Source organism: Mesocricetus auratus, unplaced genomic scaffold, assembly GCF_017639785.1.
Source record: "Mesocricetus auratus isolate SY011 unplaced genomic scaffold, BCM_Maur_2.0 Super-Scaffold_100033, whole genome shotgun sequence".
Taxonomy (NCBI): Eukaryota; Metazoa; Chordata; class Mammalia; order Rodentia; family Cricetidae; genus Mesocricetus; species Mesocricetus auratus.
In genome coordinates, this window is record NW_024429213.1 from 12,835,052 (window position 1) to 12,861,809 (window position 26,758).

The 26,758-nt window shown below is 42.1% G+C and overlaps 1 protein-coding gene and 1 long non-coding RNA gene across 2 annotated transcripts; one reads left to right on the top strand and one right to left on the bottom strand.

Moving 5' to 3' along the window:
* Positions 1-316: 316 nt before the first annotated feature.
* LOC121135223 (protein SSX1-like) lies at positions 317-6,341 on the bottom strand. Its single transcript, XM_040733708.1, has 6 exons — positions 6,267-6,341; positions 5,598-5,660; positions 4,643-4,692; positions 4,312-4,396; positions 760-909; positions 317-429 (listed from the first exon to the last, which is right to left on the bottom strand). Exons 1-5 carry the CDS (start codon positions 6,304-6,306, stop codon positions 764-766), a joined length of 384 nt encoding a protein of 127 aa, XP_040589642.1. The 5' UTR covers positions 6,307-6,341; the 3' UTR covers positions 317-429; positions 760-763.
* LOC121135224 lies at positions 5,782-25,127 on the top strand. Its single transcript, XR_005872433.1, has 4 exons — positions 5,782-6,993; positions 15,312-15,451; positions 15,718-15,829; positions 23,587-25,127. It is a non-coding gene; the product is annotated as an uncharacterized LOC121135224 (long non-coding RNA).
* The last annotated feature ends 1,631 nt before the right edge of the window (positions 25,128-26,758 follow it).

Here is a 26,758-nt window from a genome sequence, read left to right on the forward strand (position 1 = left end):
GAAATGACAGACTCTGGAGATCCCCCAAGGAGGGCCTTACCCTTCCCGGGGAATGATGTGAGGATTGGGCTAGGGGCGGGGTGGGAGGGGGCTATAAATATATTTATTAAAATTTTAAAAAGATGGCATGTCAGAGGAAAAACAATTCTAATGAGACTTGACACAGTGACAATAATACATAGGGAAGGCTTGGGACAAAGTTCTGACAGGGTGCTTGACACATCCTACAAAATTGCTAAGAGAACACTTGACAAATAATATGAAAACTGATGCCTGGCTCTTAGAACTACAATAAATTTTATTAAGTAAACATGGAATAAGTAAATATATGTATATCTCTACATATAACTTATAGTTAGGCTTTTGGAGTTATGGCTCTGATACTGAATTTCCACCACATTCTTCTCATCCTGGGCTTATTTTGACTCTCTGTGGTTGAGACAAGAAAGAAAAGAAATGCTAGTGAGTTCACACTGCCTACTCACTGGTCTTTTCCTCCTGTCCTTCAAAGCCTACATGAATTCCTAAGTCAAAGGAAGATATGGCCTGTGCTTTGAAAGCTGACCTGGGATTGGGGAACCCACAGCATCCTGGGTAGGGAAGGTCTCCAAATAACCCAGCTTTACAGTAAAGGAAACATAACATATTACTTCAGCTTCAGTGTTGCACCCCAAAGGACTACAAGTAGATGATTGATCCAATACCATACGAGAAAAGTGTGTATTCTGGGTTTGGAAGATGTGTCAAAGGACCACTTACATATTCAATAATCATCATCATCATCGTTGTTGTCATCGTCATCATCACCATCATCATCTTCTTCGGGGTCACTGATCTCTTCATATATCACTCGAGTCTTCCTTTCCCGCAACCGATGGCTCCAGGCATTTACCCGAACGGTACTGACTCCTGAAATAGGAAGGGATTAGTGCATGAGAGCTAGATAGTTTAGGGCCTTGTTTTGTCAGAAAAGAACAGGGCTTGTTCCTCCCATGAGCCCATAGGCCTTCTCCATTGCCTGTTTTTTATATCTGCTGACTCACAAAGACTGAGATGTTAGCTATACAGCAGTACAGACCAAAGGCCACTTCAGGTTATATCATCCAGTGTACTGTTTGGTCCCCCTCCTCCATCATGTGGTATAGATGTCCCATTTTATCTTCATTGGAAGGAGGACCCTGTGATCATTCTCTTATATGGATTTAAGACGTGAACCCCAGAGTATGTAGAAGACTTGTCCAGTGTCGCATGGCTTTCAGAAGGACAAGTCGAATTATGATTATGGAGACCCATTCTAACATCTGAACATCTGAACTGGTGCTGGATGACCTCCTCACCCAGAAAAGCCTGGGATATTTCAGGACCCATGCCACACACCCAGAACATGCCAGGAAAACCAGAATATTGTTTCTTCCATGATTTCCTCTCATCTAACGTCACTCTACTCTCTGTTCACAAAACATGTGCTTTCTCGTAGGTGTGCAGGTGTCTCTGGAACCTTCCAGAGCCTAGTGCACCTGGAACTCATTTTGGGTTCTTTTCTTCCCATGCTGCCTTCTTCAGCATTTTTTAAACACTAAAGCACTTGTTCAGGCTGTCAGTAGCATTTCTATATTATCTTAGAGGTTAAGCATCATCTCATTTTTCCTAAAGGTTATATTAGCATATATTAATTATATATGCTATTACTTTCAATATGATATTTTGATATGCATATATAATGTGTTTTGATCATGTATCCTCCTCATTAACCTCTTTTGACTCATGCCAATGCCCTTCCTCCCCACTGCTAGATTCCCTTTTATTTCGTAGTGGTTGGTATTGATGGGGCTCAATGAGTTTAATTAGACTCACATACATGTGCTTTGGGCCTCATTGGTCTTGTCCCTTGGAAACTGTTAACTGCCTTCATATCCTCCGAGAGGAGCAGAACCTGGTGAACCCCTCTTTCCGTGACAGAATGTTGAAGGGCTCAGTCTTTTGCAAGTGTTTTTTATGGATTTTCATAACATGCTAATTGTGCCTAATGAAGTATTTCATTTTTTGTAGCTAAGTGAAAAAGAACACAGGAGCTTAAATGGGAAAGGAAGGTCCTTAGTATATCATGTTTCTGAGACTGAATGTTTGCTTTTATATTCTTCATAGACTGTCATTTATGCAAGCAAAAGAGATGTGCGTTTAAGTGTGGAATAAAGATGATTTGGGGAAGAAAAGCACTGGAGGAATTCATGGGTTCTGTGAAAGGCAGACAGTCTATGAAATATAAGGCTTCACACATAAGCTTGTACTTCACTACATGGACAATAATTAAAAGAGTGAATAGAAGGAAGGAGACAATACTGTACCATGATAGTGTGTGCAGACAAATGCAGGCAATGGAGAAAAACAGAAAGGAGACGTGTTGATCAAGGTATCAAAGAATGTGTTGCCAAGTGTGTTACTACACAGGACATTGGTGAGAACACTTCATGTGAAGTTAGATAAGGTAGCACCTGCACCATTTCTGCTGATATCAAGATGTGTCATTGGTCACTCATCATAAGCTGCCTTTCATTCAACTTCCTGATTCATGCATGAGAGAGTCTGTGTATAACTGAAAGAACATTGTTTCTGAGCTTGGAAACACAACTTACTGTCCTTTATTTTACATTTTTATTTATGTGTATGTGTGCATGTCTCTGTATATATGTGACACATGTGTGGGTGTGTGTGTCTGGAGAGGCAAGAGTACTGCGTGAGATCCTCTGGAACTGGAGTGACAGATAATAGTGAGCCACCCAATGTAGGTGCTAGGAACTGAACTCTAGTCCTCAGGAGCTGCAGCAGATACCCTTAACCACTGAGCAATCTCTCCATACCCCCTCTTTATTTCTTTTGTTTTTTTTTTCATTTGGTTTTGGTTTTGAGACAAGATCTCTTCATGTACCCTAGAAAAGTGTTGGTCTAATGACCCTACAGAGCTTTGCAATTATAGGCATGCCAAACACACCCAAATGGAATGTTTAAATGATATAATAGTAAAACTGAATATGTGATCTTATAACCCCTTCTTTTCATTGAATCTTTAACTGTCCTCACTGGCTGCTAACTCTCAGCTCCCTTAACTCTCTATACTAGACTGGAACCTGCAACTGTAGAAACTCCCATTTCATAGTCAGGTGTCTCTGTGGGTTTCTCTAAGGTAGATCACAGTGGGAGGAGTCCACAGTGAAAGGCCTGTAATTTCCAGCAGCAAAGTGCATGGTCCATTTATAGAGCAGAAGCCAGCTAGTGATTCCTGCTTGGAAAGCGTCAGGATGAAAGAATGAACAGACTCTGGATTTCAGAAAAGAAAGAAGACATGAGTGCGTTTCAGTGGTCTGGGCTATGGACTAGAGAGCTAGTGAAGTGCTGCTCATGTCACATTTAGCACAGTTGTGCTGAGCCCCATTATCATTCCTCTAGTTATTAGAATGCTGTGACTGAAGAAATGCTGGCCTGGTACTGTAAATCTGACAAGAACCTATGGTTGCACAGACCCCATAGTGAAAACCCATTTCTATGATTTTGCTAAATGAATGTAGTAGAAACTGACGTCTAAATTCCTGTCTCTCTACCCATAGATAGCTCTCAGACGTTAACAGAGAAGTGCTGTTGTTCAGTGAGTAGTGGCTAATACAGACACTCCCAACTGGTTAGACTGCAGAAAATAAGTGTCTATGGATTGCTCAGCTAAACATTGAACATATATGTCATGCACCTTCCTCCCAAGCTCAAGAACCATTGCAGAAGAGGAGAAAACTTATAAGAAGCAGAAGACAGGGAGGACCAGAGCAATATAGTGTTTTATGGACATGACAGGATTGTTACACTCATGAAGTCACAGGAGGTGTCTTTGCCCACATAAGACCTGCATAGGATTGAGCCTGCCAGCATTCTAGCATGGAGTGAGTAGGGACTCTTAAACTCCCACCCCTTTGTGAGTAGCTGTTGATGATAGACGGCTTTTGTGGGAGGGAGAGTCAGTTTTCTTTAAGAGCGTGGTTGTTAGGCCAACCATACTCTAGTGGATGATTCCACATCACACAGTATACAGACAGCACAAATTAGGCTTGGTTGATTATAAAAACCAAAAACATGAAATTGAGGAGTGTGGGAAAGTGAGAAACACTTCTAGTAAAGATGTTTTATGTTCATGAGATGAGAGAGTAGGGTATGTGTGAATATGATCAAAGTATATTTTATGAAATCCTCAAAGAATTTTTAAAAAATACCATATTGAAAAAGAATTAAGAAATTATGTTAAGGAACAGGAATTAGATTACATCCAACCTGGCATAATGGAAGAAGCTGAAATAGAATCTCTGCCACCAAGTTTTCCACGTATATCACAAAGATCTACTGTCACTCTTGTCAGCTACAAAATAAATAAGAACATCACATACCAAATTAACAAGACCCAAAGTGTAGACAACCTAATGAACTTCCATACAGTTAGAATTGGCATTTGCAACATATGGTGCTTTACATTAAAATTTACACTTTAAGTATCAAATATATTTTACACACTTATCCACCGCCAAAAAGAAACCTATTCTCCACAACATGGGCATGAACTGAAGGACAAACATGGTGCATTCATACAGAAACAGGTGACACTCACCTTTATGCGTTTTATCTGTTGTGTGTAAAAATCATCTTCAGAATCTTTCTCTATGGAAAGTGACAAGTCAGAAGGTTTTGTTTGTTAGTAAATATTTCCAAACTTCAGAATCCTGCCAATTTAGGGAATGCTGGAGTGGAGAGTTACAGCCCACTCATGAAGCAGGAGCTGATGGGGCATGACTGTCTTTGACTTTACTAATGACATAGGCATTATCCATATTATCACTGTATAAGTCTCCTTATGATTGTTTATGAAATGTTCCTTCAGCCTCATCACTGCCTCATCCTATCCGAGTACATTTCCTTTACCTCATAATATTAAATTGGTTTCAGGAAATTTTGACTTGTCTGTACCTTCAGGTGTGGAATAACAGAAAACCTAACAGATGAAATGATTTGAATATTCAGGTATTAACTGCATGAGGAAGGATAAGGGTTTCAGTTCAGTGTTTTGGGGGGCTATCTAGTGTAATAATTCTCGTTTGCTCTCAAAAACTGGGCAGAAATTACAGGCCTAGAGTTTGCGATCAAGTAAAGTGCTTGTGGGAGCTTTTGCAGTCTGACTTGCTTTCCTGGGGAGTCACTCTGTGTGTGTGTGGGTGGTGTGTGTGTGTGTGTGTGTGTGTGTGTGTGTGTGTGCACGCACGCACACGTGTGATCTCTGTGACAGTGTCTGCATGTGTGTGTGTAGGGGGACTTGTCTGCCTATGTTTAGGATGTGGTACAAGACATTTCAACTGAAGATGTTACACATTTGCCATTTACTTATTATCCAAAATAATGTACATTCTCTTTGATGTTTTAGACTTTGATATGACAGAGTCTTCTGCATAATCCTCTGAATGAACTCTTTTCCACACAGCCCTAACCTGAAGAAGAAAAGACATGCCTGTGACCTTACCAGGCATCTTGCCTGGAAAGGCCATCTTCACATCCCCTCCCTGACCACTCACCTTTACCGTTCGCTTCCACCTGTTCCTTGCAACGCATGAAAACTGGTTGGTTGACTTTGACCCCTAAGAAGACGCAAAGTACTTGTTTTATTTTCCATTTTTTAATTTTTTTTACATTCCAACCATAGTTCTCCCTCTCACCCTCCTCCCACCCTCTCACCTCTTCCCACCCCACCCCCATCACCTCCCCTCTATCCCACCCCCAGTTCACTCCTCCTCATGGGCAAGGGCTCCCATGAGGAGTCCACATAGTCTGGCACAATAGGTTGGGGCAGGGCCAGGTCCCTCTCCCATGCATTAAGACTGAGCATAGCATCCCACCATAGGGAGTGGGCTCCAACAGGCCAAGGGCTTGTTCTTTAACAGACAGGACAAGAGGGGCAATGCAGCTAGAATCTGGGATGCAGCACAGACCTTAAGGCCCACAAGAACAAGAGACTACAGGAAAGAAAAGTGTGGGCTGCAGGCCTGAGCTCTAGTGTCTGTGGTCTGTGCTCTCAACCCTGAACAAAATGGGAGAGAGCAGCATGCTCAGGTAGCACCTTAACATTTCTCCACAATGAGAAGTATGGTGCAGGAGAGGGACCTGCTACGTGCTGATGAGAAACCGTGGCATAGAAAATAACTGGGAGACACCCAGGCTTGTCTGAACCCAGAACTTCCTGTTACCTAAGCCAGTCATTCTGATGTAGTTTCTCTTCATATACATGTAGACACTTTTCTGCCAGTTTGTCAGCTTTGCCCACTCTTCCTCCGAAAAATATGTACAAATATCCTGGAAGGGCTAGAAAAGAAGGAAATGGAAATTCTGACAATTATTCTGCTGGACATATGTGCCATTCATCCCAGAATGCCATCTGTGTCGGGGGAACTCGGTGGTCCACCTAGAAAATCAAGATAATTGATCCTGGGGAATGTGAGGGCCAGGTGAGACATGTGAATTACACTGGAAATGCTCAGTGCTGCTTATTTCTTCTTTCTCCCCACACATACTTACAAGGGGCTGTGTCATCAAATGCATTTAGTACTAGATCACCAACCTGAAATCCTCAAGGATTCTGTAGAAGAACATGATGAGCATGTGTGTGTGTAGAAACACATTCTGAGACTTATGGAGGTCCTGTGGAGACTTTGGTCCTTGTCCTGAATGTCCCTACTTTCTACCCTCTGAGAAATCTCTCTACAGTGGCCCTTGGTCACTCAGTTGCTTCTGTCCACACCTTGCCTGGTCACCATACCTGAAATACTTTCTTTGGTTCATTAGTCTCTTCCGCAGGTCTCTCTCCATGGCAACACTCTGCTTTCATGTTGGCGGGATCAGAGATATTCTGAAGACCCTATCTGATTTTCTTCCAACACAAAATGTCCTGAGAAGGAAGGAGGAAAGTAACACTCAGTACGTGAAATTTCCTTGTGCTCCTTTTCATCCTGACATCGCTTACCCCTGATTAGATCTATGGGAGAATTAGTGGTTAGGAGTTAGTTGGATTCTATGAGCATGGATGAAGTTAGTCTCTGAGAATGGGTCAAGCTTCTGTCCTGATTAGTTGCCCTGCAGTGTTCCCTGAGATTAAGAGAAAAGAGAAAGATATTGAATTGAGCAAGCACAGTCCCATGTTCTCACCTGTATGAAGAAAGTGAAACTGATTTCATAGAAGCTAAAGCGGTTGCCAGTGGGAGACGGGTGGTGGGGCCTTCAGAAGAAAGTACAACAAGCCCAAAACATGCAGCGACGAAGATACCTACTGGTGTTTTGCAGTACACTTTCGTGACTAGTTTATATCTCTATATGATCAATTTGTAAGGAAGGAAAAGAGCAGCCAAAGTTTCCTTCCTATGCCTATCGAACAAGGTAGTTGGAAGGTTGAGGTAGAAGGGTCCTATGTTCAATGCCTGCCTGAGCTACAAAGTGAAATCAAGGCCAGACTGGGCAATACATAATTAAATCCCACAGGACTCCTACCTACCATGTAATAGGCCCTTGCATTAATTTCCCAGTTTTTCCAGAAAATAGTAGGAGAGGTTATAAAACTTCACTAATGTAGAAGTGATAAATACATAAGTACGGATACATATGAATTACTCATATTTGATAAGCACACCCATGCGTATCTTGAATCACCATACTGTATTTTAATTGCATGTGCATTATTGTATATCAATTAAAATAAATTGTGAACAAAACTCAGAACAAATTCTCTTAGGAAGCTAGGCTTGGTGGTGAACACTGTGTTCCTAGCACTTAGGGTAATGAGACAGGAAGATGGGGAGAGTTCAAGGCCTTCCTGTACTACATATAAGAGACTTGGTCTCATAAAAAAAGAGCAGTGTAAAAACTAGCATGTCTATGTTAGATAAGCAGCAAATGGACTTCAAAATATGTTTTAATATTACTTTTTGAGGCGTATTAGTATGTGTACCCATGCATTCACGTGTCATCATATGTCTGTGATGGTCAGAGAGCATCTTACAGGAGTCTATTCTCCCTTTCTACCATGTGGATCCTGACTATAAAATTTAGGCTTGGCAACTGGCACCTAACAAAATAAGAATGCTGTCTCTTCATTAAGTTATTTTCCTTTGTAAATGTTTTTATTTTGTATTGGCTTTTGTGGCTGGATTTCAAAAGATGGCTTTCATCCTGACCTACTACTCATTCATGTATACCATTATTCTTTTCTTACATTTCACCTTCCATGCTCCTTTCCTGCAGCTCCTTCCAGCTTTGGTAGTTCCTTAACTTCCCACCATCAATTCCTTCCTGGCCTCGAGGCTATTAGGTACATATCATTAGATGTAGACTTATCATGTGGAAGACAACCTTAGATATTTATTGTTCTATTTTTCAATTTCAGTCACTTGCTCTCCTCTCTACCCAGAATTCTTTCCTTCATCCGTAAATAAATGCTTTAACTTTTATTTAAAAAAATTAACAGACAATAAATTTTTAAACAAAAGACACATTTCTGGAATTTAAATCCATGTGTCTACATCATTACCAATTCTTGATTTTTCCCCCTTAAGACATAGTATGGATATGATGCTAAGCTGACAGAGAAACTCTGGGCTCAAATAATTCTCTGTATCATCCTATTAAGTAATTTAGATGGATGGCTTTGGTACAGTATCCTGTAACATGTGCAGATATGTTGTGGTGTATTCTGAGGTAAAGTTGGTGAGGAGGTTGCCACATATTTAATGGTCTCCCCGGGTAATGGTTTTCAGAGGTCAAGGAAAGGGATATATGACTCTGCTGTGCCAAAAAGGGGTGGATCTGGTAAGTAGAGTGTGAACTACTAGGCTAATTTAGGAATTCCTGCTGAGATAAAAGAGCTGGAATCACCACATCTACAGGACCAACTGTCAGACAGAGTGAATTTGGTGTCCCAATGTACAGGGGTCCTTAAACTGAAGTCATCAGAAAAGTTGTAGGGAGTGGACATTGAGGTATCTATGGGACCATGAAGATGGCAGCTTTATTCAAGGAGAAGTTGGGAAGTAGCCCCTCTAACAGAGACTATTTGATATCACTAAGGATGGAGGAAATCCCAGGCATATAGTTTGTGAAGCTAAGAGGCTTCCCTCAGAAACAGTGGCACATGAGTCTCTCACATGGTTATAGTTTCTAGGATTCTTAAGGAATTGCCTGGTAAGGGTTTAGCTCACAGCACAGTACTAAGTATTGAAGATAGCTGAAGACACAAGAAAGACACAAGTACTTGGTTGATCTACACAGGCTCCTAACTTTTCTATCTGCTCAGGTTTAAATTATTGGGGTATCCCTCAGAAAGAACTTACCTTAGACACGAAGGGATGAGGAAGTCTTTCTCCAGAAAGAGACCAAGTGCCTTGATTCAGCTGACCCTAGAAAGAAAAGCAGCCCTCTAGAACTGTCTGTCTCTAAGGATGTCTCAGGAAAGTGAGTGGGGCCAGTGAGGTAAGAATGGAGTGGAGGGGTTCCCAGGGTTCCGGGGCAGAAGTACATCACAAAGGGGGTGTACGCCCGCCTAACGTGTCATCGTATCCCTTCATAGCACTGGCTATCCAGGGCCTGCTGACCTGTTGAGATGTACATTTCTATGGCTATATGGGCTTTCCCTGTGTCTAGACTATAATTCCACCCTCTACTGTGCAATTGTTCACCTAAAAAACAAAAGCTTACCATTTCAAATCCTTCTCCACAGTCCTCCTTAATCAGTCTAACCTGGGATCTCTGTACAATAAATTCATAACATTTAAATTATTTATTAAGAAAATTATTAAATGTGAACATATTCCTATATGTGCTATCTCCCCAAAGACCCAAAAGCTTGTTTTCTATGGATATTCTTATGAATACAATGCACAGTGTGCATGTGATTAGAGTTTATTTTGCTCCTTAAGTGCGTCCATTAGGAAGGTTTCTCTAATAATATATGCCTCCGTTGGCATCTAAAACTTTCTAGACTTCCATTTCTGTCAGGAATGCCCTACTCAGAATGACTAAGACTCCTTCAGCCAAGGAAATGGTCCATGGACCTTAGAACCACTAATAAAACTTTCACTGCATAATCTCTTTGTGGTTTTTTTCTGGCTTATTTTTTATTTAAATTAAAAACCAATCTTTTTTTACATATCCCAGTTCCCTTTCCCTCCTGTCCTCCCATTCCCCCTATCATCTCCCCACCCCACCCCATCCACTCCTCAGGGAGGGTGAGGGCTCCCATGGGGGATCATCAAAGTCTGTCACATCATTTGGGGCAGGGCCTAGACACTCCCCCATGCATCTAGACTGAGAGAGTATCCCCTCATAGGGAATAGGCTCCCAAACTCATGCACTAGGGATAAATTCTGGTTCCACTGCCAGCAGTCCCATAGACTGCCCAGGACTCCCAACTGACACCCATGTTCAGGGCGCCTGGTTCAGTCCTATGCTGGTTCCTCAGATGTCAGACTGGGATCCCTGAGCTCCTATTTGCTCAGGTCAGCTGTTTGTATGGGTTTCCTCAGTCTGGTCATGACACTTTTACTTATCACTTCTCCCTTTCTACAACTGGATTCCAAGAGTTCGGCTCAGTGCTTGGCTGTGGATCTCTGCTTCTGCTTCCATCAGCTACTGGATGAAGGCTCTGTGATGGCATTGAAGGTAGTCATCAATCTCATTATAGGGGAAGGGCATTTAAGGTAGCCTCTCCACTATTGCTTAGATACTTAGTAGGGGTCATCCTTGTGGGTCCCTGGGAATTTCCCTATTGCCAGGTTTCTTGTTAATCCCATAATGGCTCCCTCTATCAAGTTATCTCTTTCCTTGCTCTCCTCTATTCTTCCCCCAACTCAATTTCCTGAACCCTCATGTTCTCTTCCCTCCCCTTCTGTATACATACAGAAGTCTGTATGTATCCTAGGGTTTTCTATCAGCTTGGCATCATAGCCACACAATATCGCAAAGGGAAAAAAATCATAAGAATACACCTAATGATGCATGTACATGGATTGATGTTTAAGCATTTTCCCAGAAACATGTATAATTTCTTGATTCAATAAAAGGTTGAGAGGATGAAGAGATCACTCAAGAGGAGCGAAGAGCACTGGCTGTTCTCCCAAATGACCCAAGTTCAGTTTCCTGCATTCATGTAGGGCAGCTCACAACTAACTGTAATGACAGCTGAAGGGTATCCGTTGCCCTTTTCTGGCCTCCACAGTCCCCAGGATACACATTGTGCACACACACAACACATATATATACATATAAAGAAAATTATTTCTAAAATGAAAATTTAGCTGGTCATAGCGGCGTATGCCTTTACCCTCAGCACAAGGAAGTAGAAGCTGGCAGATCTTTATGAGTTCAAGAACAACCTGCTCTACACTGAGAGTTTCAAACTAGTCCCAGCTATATAGTGAGACCCTGTGTGGTGGTTTGAAAGAGAATGATCCCCAGAGGCTCCTACATTTGAATGCTTGGTTCCCAGCTGGTAGAACTGTTGAGGAAGGATTTGGAGGTATGACCTTGTTGGAAGAGGTGTGTCACTGGGGGAAGGCTTTGAAGTTTCAAAGCCCACACCTCTTCCAGTTGACTTTCTCCCCCACCACTCTGGCTTGTGTTTGTGCCTCAAGATGTAAGCTCCCAGATAGTGCTCCAGCACCATGTCTACCTGCCTGCTGCTGTGCTCCCCACCATGAAGGTCGTGTACTCCCTTCTGAAATGGTGAGCCCCCAATAAACTCTTTCTTCTATGAGTTATCTTGGCCATGATATCTTATCACAGCTATATAAGAGTAAGACAGAAGCTGGACCAGGGAGTAGGATATTGCTGTGATTGGCCTCAACATGATGTTCTCTGGTGGGATCTGGAAGCCTTTTTGAGGCTAGACTAGGAAAGCTGCTGAATGCTCTAAGCAGGGCTAAGAAACTAATAGAAGTTTGGAAGACAGAGGTTCTGAGAGCAATGTGAGTTATTAAGACCCTAAAGGTGAACAATACTAGCAATTAGGCTTGAGAACATTCTTGTGATATTTTGGTAAAGAATATGGCTGGGCTTTTTCCCTTGTCCTAAGAGTCTGCCTGAGGCTAAATTAAAGAATTTTGGTCCAATTTCATTGGCAGAGGAGATTTGAGGACAGCCTAATATTGCTTCTGTTGTGTGGCAATCAGCAACCACTTTTATGCAGAACTACAGCAAAAAAGAGAAAGCTGGGCAAAAAGGTACAATTTGTACTAAAAGAGGTAGTAGGAGGCCTGATGCAGGGTGTAACAAAGGGGGTGGTGTTCTCAGAGCAAGCCCTCCACCAGCTAAGCTTTCAAGTTGTAAAAAGAAAAGGCCTAAAGAATTATATGTCAATAAAAGGCATCAATAAATCAAAGCTTATGAATTATAATTCAAGGTGGGCACCAGGTTCCATCCAAAGCAGGCAGCCATACTTGGCAACATCATCCAGATGGTACTGGCTTTAGAGTCAGGAAGGGTACTAGAGTAAAGGGGTTGAAGAATCTTCCTCCACAGTTAAGGAATGTTATAAAGCCAAGCATGTGGCAGGCAGCCCCTGCGTAGAGGCACTGAGAGACCATTGCATGGAGCTCTGAAAGTGAAGTCTGGATAGTGTTCAATACCCCAAGATGTTGGAGATTTCAGAGATTATCCGCCAAGGATCACTGCAGACAGGAAGTAGAGCCAGTTATAATCAGCAAAACTGAAGAGGTAGGCATCTAAGCTATTTGACGTCAGAGCTACAGGATTTGGAGTTTGTCCTACTGGGTTTTGGTGTTGCATTGGCCCAGTATTTCCTCACGATGCCCACATTTCTATCTTTTGGAATTATAGTGTATTTTCCTTGAAATTGTATATGGGAAATATAATTTGCTTTTTGATTTTCCAGGGGGTTGCAATTAAGAGGTTACTTTGAGTCTCAGAAGAGACTTTGAGCTCTTAAACTGTGTTGAGACTGTGAAAGTCTATGGAAGCTTTTCAAATTGGATTAAAGAAAGTTTTACACTATGATATGAGCACAAGCCTGTGAGGATCATGGAGTAGAATGTGGTAGGTTGAATGGGAACAGCCTCCATAGGCTAGTGTATTTGAATACTTGGTCCTCAGTTGGTGGGAAGGATTTGGAGATGTGGCCTTGTTGGAGTAGGTGTGACTTTGAGGGAGGAGGTGTGTTGCTCTGCCCTGAGCTCTCAAGTTTCAAAAGGCCAAGCCAGGCCCAGTGGCTCTGTCTTCCTCCTGCCTTCAAATCAGGAGATAGATCTCTCAAGGTACTTCTCCAGTACCATTATCCCAGTGTGTCATTCCCACATCCTTTCAGTCTTTATTCAGGATCTCCTCACAAAGCCCAGAATGGCTTTGATCTCGAAGTCAAGGTAGTTCTTTAACAAGTGATCCTTCTTTCTCTGCCTCCAGATTATCTTTCAGGTCTGTGAAACCAGACCTACCTTCTCTCATACTTTATTATATAACTAATCACAGCATCTTATGAACTAAAGATGCTCAAAATGCACTGTGAAATATTGCTGCTTGGAATAGAGAGACATGGCTCAGGCACAAAGGTTCTTGCATAGCCAGCCTTACAATCTGAGTTGGATCCCTTGAAACCATACAAAGATGGAAGGAGAGAGCCAACTACACAAACTTATTGTCTGACATTCACACAGTAGCACATGCACACGCCTAAGTACATCAGGAACGCATGTAGTGGTAGTAAATTATTTTAAGACCCACTAGAACTTAGACCTCCTCTCCAACTATATTTGGTACTTATCCTACCTATTTTTGATGAACTCTTCATTGCCAACCCTCTAGTGACCAGTGTTTGATTTCTTTTATAAATTTATTTATTTGTTTGTTTGCTTGTTTTACAGCCCAGTCACAGTTTCCCATCCCTCCTCTCCTCCCAGCCCCCTCCCACTCCAACCCCTCTGTTCGCACCCCCCAATCCACTCCTCCCCCATTTATGTTTAGAATATGACAGGTATCCTTGAGTATCAACAAAACATGGCATATCAAGTTGCAGTAAAGACCGAGTGTCTCCCCATGTATTAAGGCTGGGCAAGGCAACCAGTATGGAGAGTAGAGTCCCAAAAGCCAGTAAAAGAGTCGGAGACAGCCCCTGTTTCTGTTGCTAGGAATGCCACAAAAGGGGCAAGCTATACAACTGTCGCATATATACATAGGGCTAGGTCAGTCCTATGCAGATTTTCTGGTTGTTGGTTCAGTCTCTGTGAGCTCCTATGAGCCCAGGTTAGTTGATTCTGTGGGTTTTCTTGTGATGTCCTTTACTCTTCTGACTTTTCCTTCCACATATGGATGAGAACTTTGTGGTTTCTGCCCTCCTGTGCCTGCTGTGTCCAGAAAACACCTCACCCCTCACAGAGACTCAAGGACTCTTCACACATTCATTGTGAAGGGTATCCTTTTCAGTCAAGATGGCTGAGAAGGTTATAGACATCTCCTTTTTTCTTCAGATCAGGACTGTGTGGACAGGATTTCATTTGTAAGAATACCTAGAAGGGTATGTCACATAAAATTCTAAAACAATAATAAAGAAAGTATATTATCATAGATGATGAGTAAATGGCAAACATGCACCACCTTCAGTTTGAGTGTGCACTGTCCTGTATGGCATCTAAACACAGAGTCAAGAGTCACATTTCACCCTATATATACACATGAAGACACTGATATTTTCCATGGGTTACAAATCTCTCTCTCTCTCTCTCTCTCTCTCTCTCTCTCTCTCTCTCTCTCTCTCTGTCTCACACACACACACACACACACACACACACACACACACACCTAGTTTATCTTATCAGGCAATATAAACCTCATAGGATAAAACTGGGCATGGTCAGTAGCCCAGAGCCTTGTACTTTTTAAAGAACTAATGAATTCAGGGCACAGGAGACAAGATGTGTTCTCATGTTCTTCTCTAACATAAAACCTCCAAGACATTCAGGGGTTCCTAACTGCTGGTATTCAGGCTTTACAGGGAAGAGGAAAGAGTTCATGACTGAGGTCAGTGGGAATTCATTAGCATTTCTTTTTTTTCTTTTTTCCAAAACAGGGTTTCTCTGTGTAGCTCTGGCTGTCCTGGAACTCACTGTGTAGAGCAGGCTGGCCTCAAACTGGTAGCTCTGCCTGCCTCTTCCTCCCAAGTACTGGGATTAAAAATGGCATGTGCCACCACCACCATGCTCATTGGCATTTCTTTACCTTCTCTCTCCTTGTCTCAATTCCAGGAAAGTGAAAGAAAACTGATTGTGAAGAAAAGAGCATTCAGGATCATGGGCTTTAAAACAAACAAAAGGAAATTGTCCAATAGTGAACTATTATTGTTCTGTGCCAAGCACACTCTCAATCCTGATTCTGTTTTCCTAAGGTTTATTTTACTTTTCCTGTGTGTGTGTGTGTGTGTGTGTGTGTGTGTGTGTGTGTTGGTCTGTGTTGGTCTGTTCATATGTATGCTGTTTCTGTGCATGAAGAGAGAGGTTGATGGACAAAGAGAGGGAGGGAGGGTGAGAGAGAGAGAGAGAGAGAGAGAGAGAGAGAGAGAGAGAGAGAGAGAGAGAGAGAGAACATGCCTATGAAGCCTGGAGAGTTTGACAGATCCCTTAAAGATGGACTTATGTGTGGTTGTGTTTCCAGATGTATGCTCTTGGAACCCAACTCAAGTCATCTGGAAAAGCAGCAAGTATTTTTCACTGCTGAGACATCTCTTCAGCCACCAAAAGCCTGGCTCTTACAATGTTCAAAATTGGTTAGTAATTCTCTTACCCCTTTATATCACCATTGCTCTCATTTTGTGCTACTCAATATGCATTATTTTCACCATTTGTGGGGCATTCTATAAACACTGCTCTGCCTGAGTGACAATCATTGTGTTAGCATTTTTCATGCTCTCTGTCAAACATTCTGTTCCACTGGTCTGACTATGTCAAGCACCCATAAGCCTTGTCATTAGTTGGTGCCAGCACATATATCATTATAAGTGTACCCAACTGAAGAATGAATGAAATATGTCAAAAAAAGAACACAGTTGAATCCTCAGATTATGAAGTTGAGTGAAAGAATCCCAACAATGTGTGCACTCAATGTGTGTTAGAGCTTTGGGTATCAACCACTGGTGGTTTTTTTGATGGGGGAAGTCTTCTGTACATGTTTCTCTTATTGGTTGATGAATAAAGCACTGTTGGCCAATAGGAAAGCAAGATAGGAGGCAAGGAGAATTCTGAGAAATGTAGTAAAGAGAAGTAGCCATGTGATCCAGGCAGGAAGTGACATAGCAGGCAGAATCAGAATATAAGCAGGGACAAGCAGGAAATCACTCTCTTCTCTTCTCTTCTCTGCGAAAACACTGAGCAGACACGATGTAGACCCCAACAGAGTAAGAGACCCGGACCTTATCTCAGGCAAGATAAGACGATGTGAAAATACTTGGATTATTAGAAAATAGGTAAATAATTAAGACTGAGCTAGCCAAATAAGAAACCTTAGCCAATTGCCAACAGTTTAATAACAAATATAGAGTCTGCATGTTTCTTTGGGGCAGAGAAGGGTGGCAGGACCTATCTGGGCCAAGAAAGCCTCATGTTACATTTTCTGGAAGGCTGTAGAACTTTTTGGACAGGGACCCAGTGGTTAGACATTGTTACATAGGGATTAGGCTTAACACTATAGACTAGACCCTTTTCCTGACCAAGATTAGTGAGATATGCCACAAACTCCTGCAACCACAGAGCCCTAGCTTCCAGGCCTCCCCACAGGGTAGACGGTATTCCCTTCAATGATGGGTCAAAAGGAATCCTTTCCCACTTTTAGTTGCTTCTTTTGATATTTGATCAGAAATGTAGCACATTAATACAGAAAGCTCTCATCAAGAAGTAGGGGCATAAGCCGGGCAGTGATGGTGCACACCTTTAATCCCAGCATTCGGGAGGCAGAAGCATGCGGATCGTTGTGAGTTCGAGGCCAGGCTGGACTGACAGCCTCCAAAACAATACAGAGAAATCCTATCTCAAAAAAAAGTAGGGGCATAGCTATGATAAACAGACCATCAGGTGTTTCACAACCAAGGACTTGTGGACTGACTTTGAGATAAAGACTTGGGGTGGAACAGTCTACTCCCAGTATATTTTGCAAGGAATAGAGATGAAGCAGTCAGCTCTGGGAAAGATAAGGAAGGAGAGAAAGGACTATATTTTAGAACATACCATTTTGTGCTGGAATAAATGAAAGACTCCTGTGTTATAAGAGGTGTACATCTGTGTTAAAATGCCTCCTTCCACATTGAGGCTGTAGGGTCACCCTTCAGCACTGATCAAAGAATTTACCAGTGGTCCTGAAACAATATTTCCAAATGGAAATAATTATTACTTTGTACTATTGAACCATACACAGTCATAGAAGGTGGAATCTCAACGTTCTTACCCTCGTATTCATGTAACCTGGAGACCCTGGTATATGTTAGGCCTTCGCCAGAATTCCAGTATTTGTCTCCCACAGGAAAAGAGGAGTTGGGAATTCATTATGATGTCAGGAACAGTGGGAATGACTATAGTACAAGTTGGGGAGAGAGAAATGTATGTGCTCAGTATCTAGTCCCAGACCCTGAGTATATATTGTAGAATCATTTCCCAAGTGTAGAGCCCTCAGACTAGAGAGTGACATGAGGAAATAGGAGGGGGAATGTTGCCACCCAGGCAAAAGATAGAGCTATCTGTTTGCAGAAGAGTGTTGGCTGAGTAGCAAGGCTGAGACAGTATTGAGTCTAGACCGTCACTTTATGTCTCTATGCAAATAGGGAAGTGACTCTGGAAATTTTTTTCTCAATATATGTTTTTATTTAAATTGGAAATATTCATGCTTCACATGTCAATCCCAGCTCCCTCTCCCACCCTCCTCCCTTGTCCCTCCACCAGCCCCCCCAGCCCCCAGCCCAATCCCCACATCATTCCCTAGGGAGGGTGAGGCCCTCCTTGGGGGGATCTCTAGAGTCTGTCATTTCATCCAGGGCAGGGCCTAGGCCCTCCCCCATGTGTCCAGGCTGAGAGAGCATCCCTCCATGTGGAATAGGCTCCCAAAGTTCATTCGTACGCCATGGTGGACACTGATCTATTACCCAAGGCCCCAGAGATTTCTGAGGCCTCCTCACTGACGCTGTATTCATGGAGTCTGGATCAGTCCCATGCTGGCCTCTCAGCCATCAGTCTGGGGTTCAAGAGTTCCGCCTTGTCCGGTCAGCTGTCTTTGTGGGTTTCACCAGCACAGTCTTGACCCCTTTGCTCATCACTCCTCCATCTCTGTCACTGGGTTCCAGGAGTTCAGTTCAGTGTTTAGCTGTGAGTATCTGCCTCTGTTTCCATCAGTCACTGGATGAAGGTTCTAGGGTGGCATATAAGGTAGTCATCAACCTTATCATCAGGGAGGGGCTATTAATGTAGTCTCTCTGCTATTGCTTAGTTTGCCAGTTGGTGTTATCCTTGTAGATCTCTGGAAATCTCACTAGTGTCCACTCTCTATTCAAATGACTCTGAAAATGTAGGTCATCTTCCTCCCTGAAGCATAGAATTTGTGGTTGGATTAGCCAACACAGGAGTCAAGTTTAAGGAACTGATGCTAGATTCTGAGCCACCACAGAAAATAGTTTTGAGGAGAAAACAAGCTTTTGTGGTTAAGCCATACTGTTGTTCTCTGTAATTGTGTCCTCAGTAATTTACACGGGTATACTAGCTTAAGGACAGCACCAGAAGTCACAGGAAAACACCCCTGTGTCTGGGGACAAGGAATGAGTCTCCTTTCCGTATCATCATTGAACATGATCTGGTGACTTCACACTAGTCCCTGGGGAAACACAAAGCAATGTTTAGCTTCTGGTCTCTAAATGGTGAGTGCAGAATCGAAAGAGAACAGGAATCTGGGAAAAACTCTTGTAGTTGTAAAGATACAGAGCAAGCTATGTCTACATCAGGGGAACTGAGATTTGGAGAGGTTAATTAATGTGCAGAGTTGAATGTGTTACAAAACGGGAATGCCAAAGAAGGTCCTGTGAGTGTCCAGATTCCCTGCAGAACTCATTTACAGTGTCAGGTCTTCCAGGTTCTCTAGTCAACTGCGAACTGCCATATCATCTGCCCAGCCATCTGGCTAGCAGGCCATCCCATGGATTTTAGTCTTGCCAAGCTCTGTAATCATCAGATCCAAGGGGCTCCACATAAGCTGCAAAAATACCACAGACTTCAAGAGTGTCTTACAAATCCTACTAAAAACTCAAGAAGCTCAAAGTAATGCTTTACCCCATTGCCATTTAACCTGCACATTCCACTTTGCAGCAATCCCTGACCCCATGTTCAGAAATTTGTAAAAATCTCCTTGAAGGTGTTATGAAAAGGTGGCTAAACCATGAAGAGGCCGCACACAGGAACTGACTGGAATACCCCACAGTCTGTGGAAAGGAAGGAGCATCCCTCAGGACATTCAGCTCTGAAACTATGGATGAAGGGAGAAAAGAGTACATCTCTAGGAGTCAGGGTTAATTGGCTACATGCTAAAACTTTATACATATGGGTGTTTCTCAAAGAATCAAAAATAGGTTTCTTAAGCTGAATTTTGTTTTCTTTACAAACATAAGAAAATTTTAGACATCTTTGGTCTCTGACTGCCCACTTCAGAGACCCAACTCCCCCACCAAAAAAACTTTAGAAACAGGAGACTAGAGAACAAGTGAGAGGAACAGAGAGGAGAGGAAGGGTGGGGGGCTCAGACAAAAATGGAAGTGTTCAAGGGTACAGAGGGGAGGAGAGGAGAGAAAACGGGAAGCAGAAAGGTAAAGAAAGAATGGTAAAGAGAAGAATGGAAAGGAAGGGTAGAAGAGCTCAGAGAACAGGGTGGAGATAAAAAGTTAGGTAGAAAAGAGAGGAGATTTTCACATTCTTCTCTCTACAGCCCTGGTGGCTTCTGCTACATCTCTGTAGGAGGTCTTCAGGAAACTATTTCACTCAAGATTGGAAGTGGGGTATATACAGGTGACCAGAACAGTGCTTTAGGTCCTTGCTAGAACAACTTAACGCATGTCAGGCACAGTGTATAAATGAAGCTGCAGTTGTCTCCTTGGTTTGTGAATTAGAGTTTGGCTAAAGATTGGATGAGAGATGAAATTGGTTGGGATGTAGTGGTGCATATCTGTAATCTCAGCATTTGAACTACATCAGAAGTGTTGTGACATGGAAAACAACTGAGGCTACTGTCTTAGTGGACTTTTTATTGCTGTCATAAACACTAAAACCAAAAGCAACTTTGGGAGGAAAAGTTTTATCTAGAGGTTTACATGTCTGCATCACAGTCCACTGTTGAGGAAAGCCAAGACAGGAAGCCTGGTGACTGGAACCCACAGCTAAACACTGAACTGAACTCCTGGAACCCAGTGACAGAGAGGGAGGAGTGATGAGCAAAGGGTCAAGACCAGGCAGGTGAAACCCACAGAAACAGCTGACCTGAACAAGGGAGAGCTCATAGACCCCAGACTGATAGCTGAGAGGCCAGCATGGGACTGATCCAGACACCCTGAACGTGGGTGTCAGTGAGGAGGCCTCAACATTCCTTGTGACCTTGGGCAATAGATCAGTGTTTCTTGAGTTCTTTATGTATTTTGCATATTAGTCCTCTATCAGATGTGGAGTTGGTGAAAATACTTTCCAATTCTATAGGCTTCCACTTCTGGCCATGCAGAAGTTTCTCAGTTTCATGGGGTCCCATTTATTAATGGTTGACCATAGTGCCTATGCTAAATAACCATGTTTTGTTCAGAAAGTTATCTCCTGTGCCAATGTGTTCAAAGCTGTTCTCTACTTTATCAATGTATGGGGTTTTATGTAGAGGTCTTTGATCCATTTGGAGTTGATTTTTTTGAGGGTGATAAGTATGGATCTATTTTGATTCTTCTATGTATAGACATCCAGTTTGCAATTTGACCAGCACCATTTTGTTGAAGATGCTGTCCTTTTTCCAGTGTTTATTTCTGGCTTTTTATCAAAAATCAGCTGTCTGTAGGTGTGTGTCTTTCAATTTGATTCCATTGATCAACATGTCCAATACCGTGCTGTTTTTATTACTATAGCTCTGTAGTACAGCTTGAAATCGGAAATGGTGAAACTCACAGAAATTCTCTACACTCGTTTGTGTGTGTGTGTGTGTGTGTGTGTGTGTGTGTGTGTGTGTGTGTGTTCCCATATGAACCTGAAAATTGGTAACATGGCCATTTTTCTGTTACTCTACCAATCAATGAGCATGGAAGATCTCATCTTCTAATATCTTTTTCAATTTCTTTCTTTAATGTCTGAAGGATTTTATCATACACTTGCTTAGTTAAAGATAGCCCAAGTTATTTTATATTACTTGAGGCTATTGTGAAAGGTGTTGCTTCCCTAATTTCTTCTTCAGGTCATTAGTCATTTGTATATAGGAGGGCTACTAGTTTTTGTGAATTAATTTTGTGTCCATCTACTTTTATTTTAGTTTTTCTGAGACAATGTTTCTCTGTGTAGCTTTGGAGCCTGTCCTGGAACTTGCTCTGTACACCAGGCTGGCCTCGAACTCACAAAGATCCACCTGCCTCTGCTTCCCAAGTGCTGGGATTAAAGGTGTGCGCCACCACTGCCCGACTCATGTCCAGATACTTTGTTGAAAGTGTTTATCAACTATAAGAGTTTCCCAGTGGAATTTTTAGAGTCTCATATATACTATCATATCTTCAAATAAAGATACTTTGACTTCTTCCTTTACAATTTGTATCCCCTTGGTCTCATTCAGTTGTATTTTTGCTCTAGGTAAGGGTTCAAGTACTATATTGACTAGGTATGGAGAGCGGGAACAACCTTGTCTTCTTCCTTGTCTTAGAAGAATGTCTTTGATTTTAAACTGCCTTTATTATGTTATACCTTTATGATATCCCTTGTATCCCTAATTTCTCTGGGACTTTTATCTGGGGTGTTGGATTTTGTCAGAGTCCTTTTCTGCATCCTATGTTTTTTTTTCCTTTCAGTTTGTTTATATGGTGGGATTTTCATATGTTGAACCATCCCTGCATCTCTTGGATGAAGCATACTTGATTGTTGTGGATGATCTTTTTGATTTTTTTCTTGATTTGATTTACAAGTATTTTATTGAGTGTTTTTGCACCTATGTTTATAAGGGAAATTGGAAATTGGCCTGTAATCCTTTCTCATTGTTGGATCTTTTTTCTCTTTCTCTCTTTTTTTTTGGTTTTTCAAGATCAGGCTTTCTCTGTGTGGCCCTGGCTGTCCTGGAACTCGCTCTGTAGACCAGGCTGGCCTTGAACTCACAGAGATCCACCTGTCTCTACCTCCCAAGATTAAAGGTGTGCCACACCAAGCAACTGCCGCCAGCTCATTGTTGTGTCTTTATATGTTTGGGTATCATAATAATGGTGGCCTTGGATAGTCAGTGTTCCTTCTGTTTGTATTTTGTGGAATAATTTGAGGAGTATCTCATTAACTCTCCTTTGAAAGTCTGGTAGAATTCTGTGATAAAACCATCTGGCCCTGAGCTTTGCATGGAAGGTTTTAATGACTGCTTCTATTTCACTAGGAGTTACAGGTCTGTTTAATTTGCTTATCTGATTTACCTTTGATAAGTGGTACCTATGAAGAAATTTATCTATTTCTTTTTACATTTTCCAATTTGGTGGAGTATGGGTTTTTAAGTATGTTCTTAATATTCCGTGGATTTTCTCAGTGTCTGTTATGTTCCCCTTTCATTTCTAACCTTGTTAACTTGGATATCCTCTCTCCACCTTTTAGTTAATGTGAATAAGGGTTTGTCCTCCTATGATTTTCCCCAAGAACCAACTCTTTGATTCATTGAGTCTTTGTGTTGTTTAGTTTTGTTTCTATTTTATTAATTTCAGCCCTGGGTGTATTTCTTGCCATCTACTCCTTTGGTGTGTAGTGTTCTTGTGTTATTCCAAAGCTTTCAGGTATGCTTAAGTTATAGCATGAGATCTCTGCAAATTTTTATGTAGGCATATAGTGCTGCAAACTTGCCTCTTAGAGCAGCCTTCATACAATCTGGGGTATGTTGAATATTCATTTTCATTCATTTTTAAAGTCTTTAATTTCTTTCCTAATTTCTGTTTTGATTCATGTGGTGCTTTGAATGACAACAGCCCCCATAGGCTCATAGATTTGACTAGTTGGTCACCAGGAAGTGGTACTATTTGAGAAGGATTAGGAAGTGTGACCTTGTTGTGGGAAGTGTGTCAGTGGGGGTGGGCTTTGAGGTTTCCAATGCCCATATCAGGCCCAGTGTCCCTTTCTGTAAGCAAGCTCCAATTAAATGTTGTTTTCTATAAGTGCTGTCTTGGTCATAGTGTCTCTTCACAATAATAGAACAGTGACAAAAACAAAGACACAGCCCCCAAAATTGTTCCTTCTTGAGTAAACTCGACTTAATTATGAAAAAAACCTTTTAATTTTATTCTTTTCCAACTATTTTCCAAAGCAAAGAGTACTTATACCACACAGGAAAACAGTATTTTGAGAACCTGGAGTCCAGCTCTTCCTCCCAGACGAGACTGTGTTCCCAGGGAGCACCTATTTGCACCTCGCCCCCTGCTGGAAACATCCTTCTCTGCATGCACCTCACAAACCGCACAGAAAGGCTCAGGACAATGCAGAGCACAAGGTCAGGGTCTCAACTCTGCCCTCTAGGGGCTGAATGGAGCCAGGCAGAATCTCCAGAGGGGCCCCTGAGACAAACTGGACAAGAAGCAGAAACCCAGCTCCATGGAGCCACTTGGCACCTGCATCTCAGCCCTCGGAAACACCATCATCTACTGGAACAGAGAAACTGGTCCTGGAGGGTTAAGACTCCAGTGATCACCCACAGCATCCCCGTGAGAACCTCGCTGCCCTGAGTCTCCTGTGTTGTCTGCCTGCCATGGATGGCTCCCATAGCTGCCTTAGCTCCCAAGACACATTAACAGGCTGTTTGGAAAGGTGATAAGACCAGAGAATCTGGGAGGGGAGACTGGAGGAAGGAAATGGCAGAAGGAGGGGGAGAAAAGGTAGAGGGTGGCCTGGATGATATCCTCATGTTCCACTCCCTGAAGCCCTGGAGCTTTTTGCCATATCACCAGAGGAGGAATGCAACCAATTCCTTTATTCAGATCCCTCCCAGGAGTCCCTAGCAGCTTAGGTTTTATTTGATTCTGGAAGTGGTCAAGTTGACACCCAAGCCTACCATTACAGTGTGAATGGTGAATGGTTAAATCCTATTCTTCCTTTGAAACGTGAAAGAATCCCTCTGCATTGTAATTCAATTTGCTGCTATGATGTCTTTATTACTTACATTTTTGACGAAAAAAAAACTGTTGCCTTTTACCAAATTTGAATCAGGGGCTTTCTGTGATCTTAATTCTCGTGATTCCCCAACCTTGGGCTTATTCATTAGTCCAGCGCCTCTCCAGTTAATTCACATATATGTTGGGTGAGTGTGGTAGCCTGACTGTAATCCCAATCCTCAGAACAAACACAAAGAACTTCCATATCAAAACAGCTAGCTAGACTAGCCAAATCATTGAATTATGGCTTCAGTATATTAGAAAGCAAGCAAGGAATACACTGGACATCAACATCTGGCCTCTACATAGACCTACATACAAATGCAGTCACACCCAAAATGTCTTGATCACACATTTGCAAACTCACCTTATATACATGCATACAGTGCAAAAGTATCATGACTAATTGGTTATTCTTCTGTAAGAGCTCATATTTCTCATCCTCATCCTGGGCTTATCTACTAAATATGATATTTTGAGTTCTATTGAATTTTGTGCAAATTTCAGAACTGCATCATTTTTTGTTTGGTTTTTCAAGACAGGCTTTCTCTGTGTAACAGCACTGACTGTCCTGGAACTCACTCTGTAGACCAAGCTGGCCTCAAACTCAGAGATCCACCTGCCTCTGCCTCTGCCTCCCAAGTGCTGGGATTAAAGGTTTGTGCCACCACTGCCCAGCTCTAGCTCATCATTTTTTATGACAAAACTGCCATTGTTTCTATACGTGAGATCCGATTTCAAATTTGTGTCATGTACCATCCATTTGTTGGTGAGAATCTAGGCTGATTCTACTCATATTGTGAGTAGGCCTGCAATCAACACAAATGTACAAGTATCTGTGTGACACTGACTTTCAGTCAGTTATATAATCACTTTCAGAGCTATAAAATTGGGTCATATGGTATATTTAGGTATATTTTTTAGGTTTCTGAAGAAGTTCTGTACTAATGTCCATTTTGAATATATAAGTTTACATTCCCACCAATAGTGACTAAGGGTTCCTCATTCCCCACATCCTTACCAGTATTTGTTATCACTCGTTTTCTTAATAGAGAACAGTCTCACTGGAGTAAGATGGAATTTCAGAGCAGTATTAATCTGCATTATTCTTGTTTTGAGACAGTTCTCTAGAACTGATTAGCCAATTTCTTGATTTAAAAGTTTTTCTTGAGCCAGGCAATTGTGGCACACGCCTTTAATCCCAGCACTCGGGAGGCAGAGGCAGGTGGATCTCTGTGAGTTCGAGACCAGGCTGGTCTACAGAGTGTGTTCCAGGACAGCCTCCAAAACAATACAGAGAAACTCTGCCTCAAAACCACCCCCTAAAAAGTTATTCTCTTATTTAAAAGAAGACTTTTATTTTGTTCTTTTATTTAAAAATGATTTAAAAAATTTTAAGGTACATGAATATTTGCCTGCCATGCATGTGCACCATGTGCATGCTTGGTGCCTGTTGAGACCAGAAAAGGATTTGGATGTCTTGAACCTGGTGTTGCAGACAGTTGTGACCACCATGTGTGTGCTGGAAACTGAACCCAGGTCCTCTCCAAGATCAGCAAGTTTTCTTATCCACTTAGCCCTCTCTCCAGCTTCAAAAATGTAAAGTTCCTTGTATATTTTAGATGTTAAATCTCTATAAGTTATTAATGAAATTATTTCACTTTTGTATTTTTTTAAACTTGCTTTACAGAGATAGATGGTTCTGTGGTTAAAAGCACTGTCTACTTTTCTAGAAGACCCTGATTTTATTCTCAGCACCCCAATTGTGCATCAGTACCACCTATAACTACAGCACTAAGGGATTTGATGCCATCTCTATCCTCTGAGGACACCAATCAAACATCTACATATATACAGGGAAAATACCCATATATGTTGTCTTAGTGTTTTATTTCTGTGAAAAAAAAAAAAGAAACATCATGACCTGTTCATCTGTCTTGAGGCAGCATGGGCTGGGGAGAGATGCTTTTTTTGTAATGTTTTTATTTAAATTAGAAACATGAATGCTTCACATGTCAATTCCAGTTCCCTCTCCCACCCCTCCTACCTTGTCCCTCCACCAGCCCCCAACCCCCCACCCAATCCCCATGTCATTCCGTAGGGAGAGTGAGGTCCTCCTTGGGGGGATCTCCAAAGTCTGTCATTTCATCCAGGGAAGGACCTAGGCCCTTCCCTATGTGTCCAGGCTATAGAGAAAGCATCCCTATATTTGGAATGGGCTCCCACAGATCATTCATGGACCATGGTAAACACTGATCTACTACCCAAGGTCCCAGTGATTCTGTGGCCTCCTCGCTGACACCACATTCATGGAGTCAGGATCAGTCCCCT

Coding starts and splice junctions, on each gene's coding strand:
- LOC121135223 (XM_040733708.1), bottom strand. CDS start 6,306: ATGTATATGAAGAGAAACTACATCAGAATGACTGGCTTAG. Junction 5,661..6,266: donor CATCAGAATGACTGGCTTAG/GTAACAGGAAGT, acceptor GCGTCTTCTTAG/GGGTCAAAGTCAACCAACCA. Junction 4,397..4,642: donor AACAGATAAAACGCATAAAG/GTGAGTGTCACC, acceptor TTTATTTTGTAG/CTGACAAGAGTGACAGTAGA.